Consider the following 18,274-nt stretch of genomic DNA (forward strand, 5'->3'; position numbering starts at 1 on the left):
ATTTGTAGTGCTCTGTTTTTGCAAAGCTACATCGATGCTTAAATTTTGAAAACTAGAAGAAAATGTTATTAGAAACCAGATTGAGTATAACCCTTTTTTGTTAAAACATTTTGAATTATACGAGTTTATAGGGATGAAGAAACAAAATACAGTTGATGGAATTCCCAAATTACAGACCCAAACAATGCTGGGCAAATCTGCTAGTGCAAGTATTAATTCAGAGTTAACTCCTGAGTTCAAAATAAATCTACATGCCTGCCAATGGAACAGATAGAATTTGACTCTGTGGCCTCCAAGATCATTCCACTGCTAGTTACAGCAACGTACAGGAAGCCACAATTGCAAAGGTGCTAAAAACAAAATCACAACATCAGCATCAACATGAAGCGGGCATTTCCGAGTTTTGTATGAAAGTGTCTTTTAAATCAGAAATGGTGAAACTGCTTTCTTGAAAAGAGGCACCATCAGGTCACATCAGGTCCCCAAAAATTTCAACTTTTGTGAAATCCAAGCTTCCATTAAGACGGAGATGGTCAATATCGTTCTATTTTACTGCTTAGGATACAATCACAAAGGGTCTTTGTTAAAAGAGGCCTCTTCTTCTGGGTGCTTAATTTACAGGCCATCTTGCTATTAAGTCAATGAGATGTTAGTGGTGCCTAGCCTTTCTAAAGCAGGCCATAACTGGCTCTAATTAGGCCAGTAATATTTTATTCTAAGCAACTTTTATCCGTAACACAGCAAATCAGCAGTAGACCCACCGATCAGAACTCAGGAGCACCTGACTCACAAGCTAATAAAAAAAATAAACAAGCGCCTATTTTGCACGATACTTTAGGCATGGCAGTAATCGCACTGAATCGCAGCTGCCCGTAGACACAGGCTCATGCGCTTTGCTGAACAAAGCCTTGTGCACCTTCTGTGTCCCCTATTCCAAATGGACTTTTGCATATGATGAGCTTCCAACAAGCAATTAGGTGCAGATTATGAAAGGCTCGTTTAGAATGGACTGGAGCAATTTGTGGAAGATGGGGCTCAGCAGTCTTTTGAGGAAGCAAGCAGTGCATTACTGCCTTCAGTTCCATTTGCAGTAATGAGGCTAATTAGGGTAATGGCCATCTTAAGGGAATGAGTGGAACTGACATCTGTGACTTGTGACTGTCCCTGATGTTTTCACTCTACTGTGCAGGCAAAGCAGCGGACTTATGGGCTGTGAAATACATTGTCATGCTTGTTGCGAAAAAGCTTTTAAGTGGGCACATGCAGAACTTTCTTAACAAGATGTATTTAATCACCATGTCCCACTGAAAACCTTTCAAAGGCTGCTTCAGTTGCTCTCATCCTCAAGAGGGAACTTTCTCACCCAGACTTCAATTAATCCTCCGGCTCTCTGATTTCTCAACACACCTGTCATGATTATGAGGGTTAGCCAGCAGCCTGGGGATTAAGGGGTTATCTACACCTAGCCAGGTGGAGTGACCAATAGGAATGTAGGTGGGACTTTTCAAACTGGGACAAAGGAATTTGGGTTTTTTCTTTTTTTCTCCCTTTTGTCTCTGGGAGAGAGTTCTCTGCAGCTACAGAGAGGGACAAGCATGTCTCTCTCTCTCTCTCCAAGACATCATTCTTCATGTTCTGTAAGTAGGGTAAAGTTTAGGCAGTTTCGTTAGGTTTTATTGTTTTAAGGATTGGGTATGGGATCTGAGATCTGGCACTGCTTAAAAGATGTTTTGGCTTTTCTTTGTAACTAAGTTCTAGGCCCATGGAGTTTCTCCATGAGTATATTTTGTTACCTCCCTATCTAGTCATTATGTTTGCAACAGGAATATTGTTGTAATAATAAAAGTTCTTTCTTTTCTTTTTATTAACCTGGCAGTGGTTAATTGTGTGCCTTGATTTTTATTTTAGGGGTAAGATTTCCCAAATGATCTTTCCCCTGATTTCTTTATCAACATTTGGGTGGTGGCAGCGGAAGTTTTATTCCCAAGATCTAGGTTTTTAAGGTTTTGGGGGGAGTTTGATACCAAAGCCTGGTAGATAAGGCTTAGGGGTACACTTGCTGGCCCCCACTTCTGCATTTATCATGCCAGAGTGGGGAAGGAGCCATGACAACACCTAACACCCTACAGATTCATTGCACCAATGCACGTCACTTCCGCTTTGGCTTTCATCTCTCTTTGAACTTATTACTCTAAAAAAAAAAAAAGTGTCTTGTCCTTTTTTCCCCTATTTTGCACTAAAAGTGTAAGCCCCTTTTATTTAGATTCAGTCACCACTTGTTCGTGATGCATTGTAGTAAAAACAAAAAACAGATTCGTCACATATTCAGGCTCTTTTAGAGATGTCAGTTTCTCTTTTGCAGGAAGTAATCCCTTTGTGATTTTATTTCCTACTGATCTTTTCAGAATTGTAACAGCGTTGGCTTTTCTTAAAGCAAACTTCAAGGAAAAGTTGTGATGCAACACTACAGGTGGGCACTCTCAAACCCCGCTTATGGCCAAAGCAGAATGAAGGGGTGTGACGGCGCGTTGGGGGTCCCCCGTCTCCTGCACCCCGAAATGGCACAAACAGACCGCACCAGCCGGTGGAATAGAGGAAGTTTATTGCCTCTCCAGGATACAGCACAGATGTAGTCTGGTCACAGAGCTGGGCTAGGATGCCTCAGGCCCCCTTGAGTTGGGGGGAGACTGGGCCCCTAAACTCCAGCTCCTCTCCCTAGGCTGTCTCATTCATCCTCACAGACAGCCAGCAACCAACTAACTAACTAACTTCCAGCCCTGCCCCCCAGCCAGGGCAGCATCCACCTTCCTTTGTTCCTCTCCATGGGGGGTGTCTGGCCCCTGGCTCAACAGGTTTGGCATTACCTCTGCCTAGCGAGGTTTTCCCTGCTGGGTCTTGCTCCAGACAGCAGGGGTCACCACAGCCCAGCAAGTACCCCCACTCCGTCACAAGGGGTCTTGCAGTAAGAGAGAATCAAGAAAGGAAGGAAACGAATTGAACAGAAGAGATTTGGAAGGTAAGAAGGTACCACTTGTATGTAGTCACTCATGAGTAGTGCTAAATTTTAGAACTATGCTGCTTTGGGCAAGGCTTACTTTTAATATAATTTAGCAAATTCTATTTTGAAAACGCATCAAGCACAAATGGAACTTGAAGACGACTTTGGAGGTCGCACCCAACAGAGAAGATAAGTTTGAGAAAATGATTGGCTTACATTTCTAATAGAATTAGGTGGGAATTAAGGATTCTCTCTCCTGCCCACCTCACCCATGGCAAGGAATAGGTTAAAGGGAGCAGCTGATACTGAGGGGATTATGGGATATCTTGTTTTGCGGACAGAATTAGAAGCTGTTAGAAACCCTAGAATATAAAGCTGGTTGAAAAAAGGCAATTGTTTTTGGCAGAAAATGTCAAACATTACACTATAGACTAACAGATGTATTGGAGCATAAGCTTTCATGAGCAAAGACCCACTTTGTCAGATGCATCTGACAAAGTGGGTCTTTGCCCACGAAAGCTTATGCTCCAATAAATCTGTCAGTCTATAAGGTACCACAGGACTCCTCGTCGCTTTTGCAGATTCAGACGAACACAGCTACCCCTCTGATTCTTGACAAACATTACATTACCTTTTTTCCTGTTTTTCAAAACCCATCTAAAAAGTGAAAAGTGTTTTTCATTTTTTGCCTGAGAATGGCAACTTGCAAGTCAGTAACTGTGTGTCCAGAAAGGTCAAAGAGCTACCCCGCCGGTATTTGTATGTTGCCATCAAAGAGTTAGTGCCAGCAGGAATAGGCCAAGTGTCTATACAAGTTGGCCCGGGGACAGTGGTTTGCTTTCATAATGTGGGGTTTTTTTGGGGGAAAAAAACCACACCCACACCTCTCCTTAGCCTTACCTTGAAACACAGAGTGGAGATAGAAATTGAACATACGTGCTGCTGGCTCCCTGATCATCTCATGAGTTCTGTCTAGGGATGTGAAATCCTTTTTAAAATGTTAACCAGTTAAGCCATATGTTTAACCCGTTAAGCCAGTGATCTCCAACCTCTTTAAACATGAGATCACTTTTTGAATTTAAGTACAATCCAGGATCTCTCTCAAACACAAACACTCTTGCCCCGCCTCCTTCCCGCTCCTTCTCCAAGGCCCCGCCCCTGCCCACTCCATCCTCTCTCCCCAATCCTCGCTCACTTTTGTAGGCTGGGGGCAGTTGTGTGGGATGCAGGAGGGATTCAGGACTGGGGATGGGGTTCGGAATGTAGGCTCCAGCTGGGCACCACTTACCACAGGTGGCTTCTGGATGGTGGTGCAGGGGGGTAAGGCAGGCTCACCCCTACTTTGCCCCTGCACCACTCCCCAAAACTACCAGCAAACTCTCTCCATCCCTGCCCCCCTCTGCTCCGTGGAGATGTAGTACAGGGTGGAGGGAGGGGCACCCTTACATCAGCACCCCTCTTCCTCTTCTTCCTATGCCCTGCACAGCAAACAGGATACTCTAAGGGGTGAGGGGCACCTCCAAGGCAGAGGGCAGGAGCAGCACAGCAGTGCTTAGAGGGGCAGATGAAGTGCTGGCACTTGAGAGCCTCCTGGCCAAACCAGTCAGGATCCCCTGTCAAAGGCTCCAAGATCTAGCAAGAGATCCTGATCTACTGGTTGGTGACCACTGCGTTAAGCTGTCTGCCAGGACCGGAGGCAGCTGGAGTTTACCGGGTAACCAGTTACCCCTTTACATCTCTAGTTCTGGCCCAAATAGAAAATGAAATCCAACAGATCTGGACTAACTTCTTTGCAGATTACTACAGTAGTGAGCGGGGACGCTAGTAAACACTTCAAACTACAAATCAGTGTCCCGCTTCGGTATCCCAGTCCCCCTTTTCATTTGGATTTGGTTTAGGTTGACTGTTCAATGAGAGATCCGTATTTCACATTGACTGGAAGGCCCCCACCCCAGTGTATTGGGCATTGTCCAAAACATTCAAACCAAGAGAACTTGCACTCCACGGGAGAAGTAATAAAGCAACCATAGACAGGCACTGTGAAGCAAGAATGGAGTGCAGCACTGGAGCTGGAAGTCTAGGATTCTGGGAGGCTCTGTAAACTGCATTGATACACACGGAAGTGCAAACACCTGGCACCATTTCCATGGAACAACAGGATCAAGTCCCTTGTTCTACTGAGCCAGAAGGAATTCATTGTATCAATTCCAAGTTCCTTTCAATCCGGGCTCATTTTTTCATGTTTTTATTTTTTTTAAAAAAAGCAATTACCTTGATCATGCTGGATGATGAGGATTTTTAAAATGAGGACCATAAATAAGTGATCCCACAGTAGGCCATCAATAACTTTGCTGTCATCACCAATATATTTATTAGACACACATCATTCAACCAAATCTTCAGCTTGTAGGACATGAATCATTTAGGCTTTAACAGATGTGATTTACTAAATTTTTCATCGGACACCTTTTCATCAAGGAGCTCACAGCATGTTAGTTACCATAACCCTGAAAGCAGAGAGAGAGAGAACAGAATGACTATGGTCAAAAATAAAACTCTTGCAGCAGCCTGCACGCAGCAGACAATGTTACACACAGGTTTAGGAGTACCAGACTCACTTTGCACTTGTGTGGGAGCACAGCTAGCCAGGATGTACTTACCTGAGTTGTGATTTAACCCAACCTCCTCTTGGGAGAGATATCTTGGGATCTTTGACATTAGCGATTTGGTTTCCCCTTTCATTAGAATGACAGGGTTCCCAGAGGCAGATGGCCATTTTGTGGGGCTCAGGGCAGCCCAATTTTACGGGGCCCCCCTTTTGCCATGGCGCATGCGCAGGGCTTCTTGAAACGCGGGGCCTGGGGAAGCCGCCCCACTCGCCCTGCCCTATATCCGCCTCGGCGGTTCCCGTTGCATGGTGTCTCGTATTTCCTCCACTAGGGTATTGTTTCAATGATGAATTCAGTTCTTGGATGGTGGTTCATCACCCTAGCTCAGTGGTCACCACCCAGTTGATTGGGATCTACCAGTGTATCTTGGAGACAGGTGAGTTTGACTGGCTTGGCCAGGGATTTATCAAGCGCTAGTACTTCCAGTTGCATCTTCCCCTACTATCATGCTGCTCCCGCCCTCTGCCTTGGAGCTGACCCCTGGGAACCTCCTGTTTGCTCTGCAGGGTGTCGGAGGGAGAAGAGGGGGTGCTGATGTCAGGGTGGGCCTGCTCCCCATCTCCCCCCAGAGAGAAGGGGATGGAGGGAGCCTAACCTATTGTGGCTGGAGTCATTACCCCGTGGTAATTGCTGCTCCTTGAAATGGCTGGCATGTCCCTGCAGCCCCGGAGAAAGGCCTAGCAGGGGTCTCCACACACTGTCCTTTCCTGCAGGCACCACTCCTGCAGCTCTCAGTGATCAGGAATGAGGAACCACAGCCAGTAGAAGCTGTGGGCTCAGGGCCTGTCGATGAGGGGCAGCACGTGGTACCATGGAGTCATTGCTGTCTATGCCAGCTGCTTTCAGGAGTGGTGCAGGGCCAGGGCAGGAGTAAACCTGCCTTAAGCCCCCTGCTCCACCACCTGGAAGCCATCTCAGTTAAGTGGTGCCCAGCCAGAGCCTGCTTCCTGAATTCCTGTCGCAGTCCTGAATCCGTTCCTGCACCCAACTCCCTGCCCCAGACGTGAATCCCCCTGCACCCCAACTCCTTCCCAGAGCTTGCACCCTGAAACCCCTCCTGGACTCCCATCCCCCAAATCCCTTGGCCCAAGACCAGAGCTTTCACTCCAACCCTCTACCCCAGCCTGGTGCAAGTGAATGAGATTCAGGGAGGAATGGGATGGAGCGAGCAGGGTGAGGCCTCCAAGAATGGGCGGAGCAGGGGCGGGGACTCGAAGGAAGCCAGGCAAGGGTATTGGGGTCGGAGGTAGATCTTACATTGCACTTAAATTGAAGAAGTGATCTTGTGGTTAGAAAAGTTGGAGACCATTGCCCTAGCTAATCCTGTCTAGGCTGTAAGATGGGACAGGGATAGGTTAGATCACGGTTGCAAGTACTAATGATATCCTCAACTTCAGGTGCTGCTCTGAACCTCTGGCGTAAAAATCAGGCTTGTGTAAACCAAGCTGATTGCAGTATTTTCAGTCCAGCTGCAAACAGCAGCTGTATTACCCCAGCACTTAGAAGCCGTAGTCATCAACCGGGAAAGCATTGATTTAGGTGCTGTACAAACCCCAGAGGTGAAAGTAAGCGGGTGCGCTCTGGTGAGCCGCTCCAGCAAGAGTTGGCTGAGCTGCGGCAAAAGCCGGCAGGGAGCTATTTAAAGGGCTGGCAGGGACCTGGGTTGCAATAGGGCAGTACCTGTAAGAAATTGTAAGTTACTTTCACGGCTGACAAACACAGAGCAACAGAGAAGATGGTGCCCCTCATATTGGACTGTCTCTCCTCTCACATGGAAAGCCATCTCATGCCAGGCCCAGACAACTCAGCTCCACTGCATGTGCGCTACAATGAAGTGTAACATTCTAATAGTTAACCCCATTGTAGGCCCGATCCAAAGCCCAGCCAAGCCAATGGGAGTCTGCCCATTGGCTGCAAGGGGCTTTGGACCAGACTGTATGTGACTATGGGTCAAAGCAGGGCTGGCCTTACCATGAGGCCAACTGAGGCGGCCACCTCAGGTGCCAGACTGTGGGGTGGAGGTTGGCGCCACTAGGACCCAGAGAATTGAGACCTTTCAAAGTTTTGGCCCAAGCATGGGGGCATCATTTGAGCTCCCCGCCTCGGGTGCCAAAATGTTGTGGGCCAACCTTGGGTCAAAGTAAACGTGCTGAAGACACAGAGCACTGGGAAAACTAGCAACCCCCCGCCCCACACACACACCCTGGCAGGCTTTTTGCTGGTTCCATATGTGTGAGGCTATGTCTGCACCGCCGGTTTTTCCGGAAAAAGATATGCAAATTGCGGTTCGATTTGTGTACCATTTTCCGCTTGGTTTTTTTGGTTGGAAGCGATTTTTCCAACATTTGATCCGTCTACATGGGGCCAAATTTCAGAAAATCCTGCTTTCAGAAGAACCCTTATTCCTCATAAAATGAGGCATACAGGGCTTCTGAAAGAGCTTCTGCTTTTTCAGAAACTGATCCCAAAAAATGGACGCATTCCCTGGATGCAGCAGAGTTCTTCTGGGATACCTCTGGTATCCTGGAAAAACTCTGCAGTCTAGACATAGGCACCTGGGTACAGTATGGGATAACTCCCAATAAATAGTGTGGACCAACCAACAAGTCAGAAAAAAAATCAAGCAATAGTCTGCTATAAAGGAGTGTAAGTTGGTAAATGGATACTTATTTAACTCATGCTTGTGCAATATCAAAAACTGGGAAAAAAAATGCCAACAGACCCCATTCCAGAGGGCACAAAAGAATGCAGATGTAAAAATTCATTCTGGGTGTAGCGATTCTGGAGGGTTAGCCAGTCAGGTTTTCAATGTGTTGTTCTTATTACTCACTTAGCTCACTGTCCTTAGCAAATTCACTCCTCGCAATTCTGAATTGTTCACCTACAAATCCATTTATAACACACAGTACTAAGTTAGAGAACTTACATATCACCAAAATAGTCAAGTTGCACATCTCCATTGAAGAAGGGACTTTACCTGCTACTGCATTAATTTTAATGTGTGTCAAGCTGCGGGTCCCCTTAGACCAATGGTTCCCAAAATTTTGGCATCACGCCCCCTTTTTGATTTTTGAGAAACTCTCAGGCCCCCTGCCCCCCTGCAGCAAAACTTATTGTGGAGGGAGGGGGGTGGGAGGGAGAGAGAAAGGAACTGACCTGGGTCAAAAAACAGTTGCAGCCCCTTTAATTCCCTGGTCCAGTGTAAAAAAAAAAAAGGTGCTGGTACTTCAGGGGAAAGTTGTTCACACACACACACACACACACACACACACACACACACACACACACACACAAAAGATTGCCCTTTTAAGAGCAGAGGCAGCACTGTCCTTTTAAGGTGGCCATTTTGAAGTCTGCCCAGGATGCTCCATCCTCCCCCCACCCCAATCTGTGCATGTTCCAGCTTGGATTATGCAATGGACTGTGCTGCACTTTTGTTAAGCTTTATCCTGTGCACTTTTATTGTCTCGCTCATCCTGGCACAAGGGGAGTATGAGCCATGACTGGCAAAGATAAAGGAAGTGCTCCCATTCTACTCCCTTCTTCACTGGTCTTTTCGAGAAAAGGATCCTAGAGAGCAGGAGGGGAAGAAAAGAACAGAATAAGCACCGTGGATTTGGGAGGGAATGGGAGTTCTAAAATGGGTAGATTTTCATGAGAACCTTTCAAACTAGATCTCTGGGGTTAATTTAGGATTTGAAGCCACAAATCAACATTGTGTTTCAGAAGAGGAAGAGAAATGTAATGTGTCTTACAGAGCTCCTGGGGGTTTATAGCTAAGATTAAGGTCCCTTTGAGCTAGACTCTGCTACAAAACAGTGAGACAGTTCCAGCCCCAAACAGCTTACAATCTAAACAGATAAATTACCCAGGCATAAGAATTTGAAATGACTTGAACAAGACCACACAGCTGATTAGTGGAATAGCCAGGAGCATAAGTCAGCTCTCCCAACTCCCAATACACCGCTCTCTGATCTAGCCCACCAGACCATTTTGCCTTAATGTATTAGCTGCTACAAGAGCAGTTAATGAAACTAGACTCTTGAAATAGGGGGGTGGGGCTTGTTTGCATGAGGATATATTTGCTGAATTTTCCCACCAGCAATGACAATGGTTAACACAGGGAAAGTGCTAGGAAGAGAAGCAAAATATTGTGTATACCTGATCTGAAAAACAGCTGCTCTCGGAAATCTTGAATGAACATCCATGTTGGTGAGTCTCTCATTGAGGGAAGCTCTGAAGTCAGTAAATTCTAGCAATATTTTGAACTCTTTAGTATGCGTGTTCCAATTGTCAAGAGCTCATTCTCTTTTCAAGGTCTTGTACTCTTCGTGTACTTTCCCTTAAGAAAAATATTGACAACTTCCAGTGTGATGTTGGCAGAATCTGGGCAAAGACGTCAGATGGGTCGTTCCTTAAAAAACTTTTTTCTTCCCATTCACATTGGCAGCCTCCCGCTCAATGGGGCAAGTAAACAGCAGCCTCCCGCTCAATGGGGCAAGTAAACAAATGTTCTTACTGGTACAGGAGAGGGAAGGGCACAACAGCTAAAGGGGGACTCATGCGCCCCTCATGTGACTCTGCCCCTCCCCCAGCCTCTTTCCCTCCCTTTCCCATCCCACATTACTTGAGGGGAGGGGCTGGGGACAGTATGGCAGCACAACTACCAGCCCCGCCTTCGAGAACCCTATACGCAGACAGAGCTCTGTGGCGGGGCAGTGGGCGGGCCTGGCAGTTCTGCTCTTTTCCCTGTGGGGCGGGGCAGTGGGCAACTCCTCCATCTGCCATAGTGTAGATCTGATCTGAGAAACAGCTGCTCTCAGAAATCTTGAATTCACACACAGGTCCCAACTCCGAACACAGTGGCAGCCAGTCGAGGGGCTGGAGATGGCCGGCAGGAGTCATTATTGGACACCAAACTGGCTAAAAGTAGTTTGCGTGTACAGTGTACTTTACCTGTCCACTTGCACCACAGCTCCTGCCATGGTTTTGAATGAATCAGATCATTTTTACAGTAGCAAGCGGCTTTCTCTCAGCCTCTGGTGGTCAGAAAATTTATTAGTTAAGTCAGGTCATGGTCAGAAATTGACATGGCAGGAGCAAAGCAATTATCAATACAACAGTGTTCCTCAGTAGGGATTAAAAAACACCCACAAAAAACACCACACAGCAGAGCAGGAAGAACGCCCAGCAGTATTGTACATTCATCAAAAAACTCACCAACCCCAACACAGTTGTAGCATTCAGTGTCTTCCATCTCAAAAGATACCGGAAGAAGAGTCAGGATCAGGACAGCTGAAGTGGATCAGGGCAGTTAATGCCACCAAACAAATAAGGAAAAGTTCAAGCAATTACTGAAGAATACTCCAACGGGTTAGAGAAGAAAAGCTTCCCGCTTATTGGGACACAAAGACCGTTGTCATGGGGCACCTTCCCTCTAACCTTGCAAGATAAGGAGACCTCTTTGTCCATGTGCATGCAGATCCATTTGAAGCTTACAATTAATTGGCTTGTGAATAACAAGAGTTTCACTTTATTTTTTTCCAAGGGCATGAAGTGCTGAAAACCTGTCCAATTACCTCCCACTTTGCTGGCTAGAACGCTGTGGTTTTTGTAAACATGCCAAAGATGACGACTTTCAGTTTTAAGTGATGACAATTTTCTCTCTACAGCGAGCTGTTCAGACTGCAAACAATGAGGGATACTATGTGGAACAGAGATATGGCAGAGGCAGCAGTTACAAGATCAAGGACTGTAGAAGCAGTTAATTCACCACTATGGTACATCTATGTTTCTATGCTACCTCTTCTACTGCCCCTTTCTATGTGCAACATCAGAGCATCTCAATTCACAATGTATTTAGCCTAACTACCCCGTCCTGCTCTACACTAGGGCTTTATTTCAAAATAACTCCCCTTAGGTTGAATTTGTAAGCAGAGCGTCCACACCACCAAGCCCGTTATTTCAAAATAAGGGGCTGGTTATTTCAAAATCTGTATTCCTTTCCTCAGGGGAAAATGCGAATTTCAAAAGAGTTATTTCAAAACAGCAGTAGCGTGAAGACTCCGGTGCAGCTATTTTGAAATAACTACTCCCCAGAGTAATTTGAACAAATTACTCCCTAGTGCTTCCGGGGCCTCTAAGTCGAGGTAGCGCATCCTCAGTAATGGAGCCTGCCTCAGACTAATTTCGAGGTTTTTCCGTAGTGGGAACATGCTATTACAGTTTTGTAAAATTGGGAGTTAAGTCAAATTTAGTTATTTTGAAATAATTTCCTAGTGTAGACACGCCCCCTGTGAGGCAGGGCAACTATTCCCCATTTACAATTGGGGAATTGAGGCAGAGTCCCTGAGATGCATCCAGGGTCACACAGGTAAAGCAGGGACTTGAACCCAGATCTTCCACATGCACTGACCACTGGAGAAGCCTTCCTCCCAACACTTTACTGTTCTTCAGTGTTGTTGTTTATGCATAGTAGAGATCTCTCCCCGCACTTCAAATCACTCCTAAAGCCCTGCATCAAGCCAACCAATGATGGCTCAGTCGAGAGGCAGCGGCAGCTATTTCACTCGGTGATGTTCTTGAAGCAAATGTGATTGAGCGTTTTCCTTCTCCAGAAGCCCCTATTTTCAGTGATCAGGGTTATTTTTAAATCACAGCTGCCTGGAAGGCCAACACAGTGGTAAAGGCTTCTTTGCTATTACAACCCCCCCGCCCTTCCCAACACACACTTTCGACATAACAATTTCAAAGACCTATTTTAACTCCATCTACCTGCAATTTTGTTCTTTCTATGGGTCCCTTAGGACTCCTTAACTGAACAAGCTCTGGATATTTTGTAATAACCACTATGTTTTACCATCCATGGGGTAAAGGTAAAGCTTGGACTCAAGAAAAGGAGAATCATTTAACAACTTCACCTTCACTTTGCAGGGTTCTCTCAATGTGTGTTTAGAGCCTCACCCCCCTCCTCCAAAAAATCTCACTGACATGCTCTCTTCAGACTACAGACATAAAATGCTGTGCCAGATTGCTTGCCCTAGAACAGAGGAACAGACACTAACAGGGTTTATTTTTTTATATATATAAACCCTTCTGATATTTCGCTTTGGGATTTAACCTTGCAATAAGAAGAAACAAACCCTCATATGATTTCACAATGGGATTTTAACCTTGCAACAGGAAGAAAAATGCTTGCAATTATTACCTCCTCTAAGAAAGAAAAACTGGAAAGCTTTGTGCCATGCCACAGTTCAAAGCAAGCACAGCTGAAAACAACCCATAAAGCTTATATAGCAGGGGAGAAAAATCTACTGAAAGAGTTCCTCTTTCCTCTCCCTCCCCCAGGATGAAATAACTAGAGCAACAAAGCAAACCAGGAAAGGATTAAAGTGAATGTGGAAGATATATTATATTGCTAATTGCGTAAAACATCTGTAAATATTTATTAATTATATTGCTAATTGTGCAAAACATCAGCGGCAAGTCCACTGTCCGGATGAGAATTGTTTTCTGTAGCTGTTTAAAGGGACAATATATGAAAACCCCATGAAAATGAACATCCTTACCCATATTACTAAGGACTTTAGATTACTAGAAAACAGCATGAAAGTTAAGAATGAAGTTTATTTTACATTCTTTAGGTTTGTTTTTTCATTCCTCTCTTCACGGGCTGTTAAATTAGGCTGCACAGTTTCAAGGCATTTCACCTTCTGTGTCTCAGGCACAAAATTACCAAATTTGGGTTGCAAAGCAGAACAGGTTTTTTGTTTGTTTTAATTAAGATCTTCATTGGATTTTTTAAGAAAACATTCAGCGGGAACAATTCTATTCGTCTCTGGAATTATAAATGTTTGATTTTCAAAAGCCTACATTTAGGACCAAAACTGAGGAACAATACCTTTGTAACTAACTCCAACATAGAGAGACAGTACACAGTAGAAATATGAAGGCCCCAATCCTGCAGCAGCTGACTCCATACAGGCAAACTTTTCAGACCCACTGACTTTGAAGGATGAACGCAGAAGAGTTGGATTCTATTGCTTGTTCTGGCACTGGTGTACTTGGTGATCTTGGGCAAGTTACTTCACCTTTGTGCCTCAGTTTCCACATGGGTAAAACAAGAATAATGATGCAAACCTCCTTTGTAAAGTGCTATATAAGAGCCTGGTACTACGTTTGGAAATAGGGATAATAATATATTTTAAAAGGGTGATTTTTTTATATGGTTAATTGTTATAGTTACACAGTCAACAGATTGCTCATAACTACCCATAACACCATACTCATGTGTCAACACCATGCTTATCTGAGCTAGGTAAGCAACAGGTTTTTCAGTTTGCTGGAAAGAGAGAAAGAAAGAAAAAGGAGAAAGAGAAAGAAAAAAATAAAGAGAAAGAGAAAAACAAAGGAAGAATGAGAAAAAAGAGGGAAGAAAGAAAGAAACAAAACAAAAAAAGAAAGAAAGACAGAAAATTAATTCAGTTTGGCACAAACCAGATCCAAAAGCTGCAAAAATATCCCCCCAAAACAAAAAATGGGCAGAAGTAGCTATGAGCACCTTAACCAGTAGGTTATAGAGTCAGTCTCACTTTCCCTGGTCCAGTGCATGCTGCCATTCACAGTATTAATTCATAGCCATTGACATCTCAAGTTTAAATCCCTGATCCAGTGACTATTTATAAAGTGGAACAGCTTCAACAGGAGAGACAGAGATCCAAACCTGACCAGCCACTAGCCCTGTGGCTCAAGTGGGAGACTCAAATTCAAATCCCTTCTGCACGTGTGTGTGTGCGCGCACGTGAGCGAGCAAGCGAGAGAACAAACCTTCATGTCAGATGCATCTTGTAGCTCCTGAGGTAAAAGTTATGAAACTACCACCAATTCCTCCTACCTCACACTCCTAGTTTGTGAAGGGCATATAAATGCTAGCTAGGGGGAGAAACAACCAAAACTATTTGGCAAATTCATGTGAAATTCACAAATAGTTGTGAGTTGCCTGAAAAAGCAATTTTCAGCAAATAAACAATTGATCAAAAAAAAGTTACTGATCTTTAATACTTTATAACATCTATTACTTATTTAACTCTTTATGCCATTTGTAAAATGAAAGTTAATACAAAGTGTCTCAATATCAATATAATATTAATTAGTCTATTGGCAAATTTCTTAAATTCTAGATTGGTAAGTAGGGTAATCACCCAACATGAGCATTTTAATAGCAAATTTCTAATACATTTGAAATCTCAATACTGTTCCACATTCTCGGAACTAGATCTAACATCTCATGATGATGGGCAAAATGTTGTAGATCTTCAGAGAGAATTTATCAGAGGGGGAGAAAAATACTGTACACAATGAGCCAGATTCACCAAAGGAGGCAAGGAGATATTATCAATCTTTCCTCTGATAACATGGCTCCATGGTCCAGTGGGGAATTTTTGGGAGAGAATTCAGCTTTGCCCTTTCTCTCCTGGAGTAGTAAGTTTTGCAAGGTAAGGGCAGCTTTACTAAGTTGAGTATGTCTATACTGCAATTAAAAATCTGATGGCTAGCAAGGTACCAGCTGAATTGGGCATGGCTGAAAGGGCTATTTCATAGTGGTGCAGATGTTTGGGCATGGGCTGCAGACCAAGCTCTAGGATCCTCCCATGGTTTAGAGCGCATGCTCCAGAAGGAGCGTCTACACGGCAATTTAACAGCCCCATGACCTGAGCCCCATGATTCCAAGGCAGCTAGCATAGACCAGCTGCAGATTTTAACTGCAGTGTAAATATATCCCCAAGTGGCCACAGCTACGCATGTGCTAGGTCAGCAAAGGCTGAAGAGGAGCTGGGCTGTGTTAACGCTGAAGGCCATATGGCAGACGTAAGGTTATAGATGCATTCTGTGCCTAGTGGACTTTCTTCTATCAAGGCCCCTTGTCTGGGTGTATGCCAGCAGGAACCAGCCTAAAGCAGATTAGGTGCATTTGATATTTATAAGATTAAAACCAGTTGATTTTTTCCATTGTTTTGTAAATGGACATCCAGGCTGTCCTCCTCCCCACTCCTATCTTCCTTGTTTAAAACATAATTATGAAAAAAAACCCATACATGTCCTTTGAAAAGGCTCAGCTACATCTGAAATGCTAATTATACTCGATCAGTCAAACAGAGTCAGCATAAATCCCGACATTTGACACAGTCATTTTCTTCTGGCCTTATTTTTACAGCATTTCTGTAGGGCTGCAACCACCTTGGTATTAAACCAAGAGCTCCACACGTGATCCTTCAGGGTGCCAGGTCTGTGCAGGAAAGGACAAATTCAAACACTTAAATGAAACATCTCAAAACTGCATCAAGGAAGAATTTATTAGTGTCAAAGAAAATATTATATATGGTCATGGTACATTGACGTTCATAGTTCAAGTCCAACTTTACTATGAACTCGTGAGTGAGTGTATCACTGTGCCTTCCGGCGGAGTCTGTTAGGTTGTCAGATTCAGGCTAGATCTCTACGAATAACTGTGTAGGCAAGGACTTCAAAACTGCAGCTTGGGATTTGAAGCCTACCTCTCTGCATAAGCTGAAGAGCCTGAATTCCAGCTGAGGTTGCCACTTCAAGATGCTGTCCACACAGCTGTTTTTAGAGTGCTAGCAGAAGCCTCACTTGCATGAGTCTCTTAAGCTGGGCTGAAAGGCTTGCTGCCATGGGCTGTGTGGACAAACCCTCAGTCAGTATTTCTAATTCAGTATTCGGCTAACGTATCTGCCCTTCAGAATATCTTTTTGTATGCAAGGAAAAATGATTGTCCTTTCCAAAGGGGAACACATCCCAAATTGGGAAACGGTCATAAGAATCCATTCCAAATTTTAATTCCAGGTGAAAACAGTTCAACTCTTCTGTTTCCTAGGCTAATGAGAAATCACAATCTATACCTCTCTAGGCTTCACACTGCATGCATCAATGTCCAAGTGAAGTATGGAAACGGACTTCAGTTCCTAAGTCAGTAACCAAGACACAAACATAAATTCACCGTTAAGTGCTTGGATTTCTCTTCAAAAGCCTCTTGCAGTCATCAGGGATTTGCCTATTTTACCTACATGGTTTAAATATCTTACAAGAAATATATACAAGAATATCTAGGCCCAAAGTGGGAAATAAATTCATGTAGTCTAAAATAGCTGTCCTTTTAAACATTATAATAGCAGTAAATCAGAGAACCAGCCCCCACTCTCCAGGCATTCGGTGTTATCAAATGTGCAGTTCTCGCCTTCAGGTGCTGTCTTGACAAGTCCATAGACGGCTGAAGAGCGTGTCCTTGTTGAGCACAAGCTCACATTTCCATTTCCACCAAGCAGCTGATGGGTTTATTTTCTCCAATACTAGAAAAGACGACAAACGTTTATTCAGCTTTGATATCCACAGAAAATCAGTTAGGTGTAATTGTACTCTGGACTGTAGATTTCATTACTCCAAAAAATGCTTAAAGGCAGCTGAACTTCATGACCCTTGGCAGAACAAATATCTATGAAACACACTCTGTTTATGTTTGGTTTTCCACTAGACAAATAGTTTTCATCCAGCACACACATTCTCTGTGGCTTCTGAAGCATTTTATTTGGTTTACTGGGTTTGCTTTTCCAATATGGAGAACAAAATTGGAATTTTGCAGCAAACGAGAAAGGGGCATCATCTACCACAACATGGGATGCTGCTATAGCTGCTAACTAGGCCCATAGTGTTTGAGAAATCTCCTAACAGGTTACTCAAATATGATTCAAAGGCAGCTTATTCTTACTAATTTCAAATTAAAACAGTTTTTTTTGGAGAAAACCATTTCAAACACTGAACAAGCATTAAAATCCTTAATGTAATACTCCTGAGAGGTAACAGACTTTGAGTTTGTCATTTTTATGGGGAAAAAAGTTCAGTAATTTAGTAACTTCCTTACTTGGAAATGGTTAAATCTAATTTCTATCATCTTCTCTCTATATAAACATCTCAACTACAGCTAAAAAGAAAATAACCATCTCCAGAGACTAGATATGTAATATTTATAAATGTGAATTGAAATTAATATCTACATTCTTGAATCTTGAACAGTCACTACACAAACATTGCACTTTTTTAAAGGAGAATTATACTAAAAAACCAGAATCAAACTGCATTTAAGGGACATCTAATAAGAGAAGACTGAGGTACGGAAAATGGAGATATTAAAAATTACACAGGAAGTACAAGATCTTAGGCATTCAAACAGTTTAGAAAAATATTAGGCATGTTTTTAAACCAAAAGTCTCCATAACAAAATTTCTTTGAATTATGTCTCTTTAAAAAAATTGGCATCTATTTAAAACTGAAAAAAACCTCCCACTGCTTCTCAATAACACAACTGATGCCAAATTAATTGCTTCTCTCTATACGACGAGAGCTTCAAACACACACTGTGGTACACAAAAGAACAAATACAATGGTTACTACAATAACCAACCTTAGTAAAAGCTCTTATATTAACAGGTGCAACAAACAGCAGAGACTGCATACTAGTGTTTGCAAGTCCATTTTGGAAGTGTTAAGAAAAATAAATAGACAGATGGATAAACAAGCATAAACAATGAAGCAA

The 18,274-nt window shown here is 43.6% G+C and overlaps 1 protein-coding gene across 3 annotated transcripts in view; it reads right to left on the reverse strand.

Moving 5' to 3' along the window:
* Window positions 1-16,001: 16,001 nt before the first annotated feature.
* PIK3C3 (phosphatidylinositol 3-kinase catalytic subunit type 3) overlaps window positions 16,002-18,274 on the reverse strand; it is a 133,530-nt gene continuing 131,257 nt past the window's right edge. For all 3 annotated transcript variants that reach the window (XM_075932756.1, XM_075932755.1, XM_075932754.1), the window contains one exon: window positions 16,002-17,033. In XM_075932756.1, coding sequence (XP_075788871.1) covers window positions 17,019-17,033 — 15 coding nt within the window. In that variant the 3' untranslated portion in view covers window positions 16,002-17,018. The remainder of the gene's footprint in view (window positions 17,034-18,274) is intronic.

The sequence above is a fragment of the Pelodiscus sinensis genome, chromosome 6 (genome assembly GCF_049634645.1).
Source record: "Pelodiscus sinensis isolate JC-2024 chromosome 6, ASM4963464v1, whole genome shotgun sequence".
NCBI lineage: Eukaryota > Metazoa > Chordata > Testudines > Trionychidae > Pelodiscus > Pelodiscus sinensis.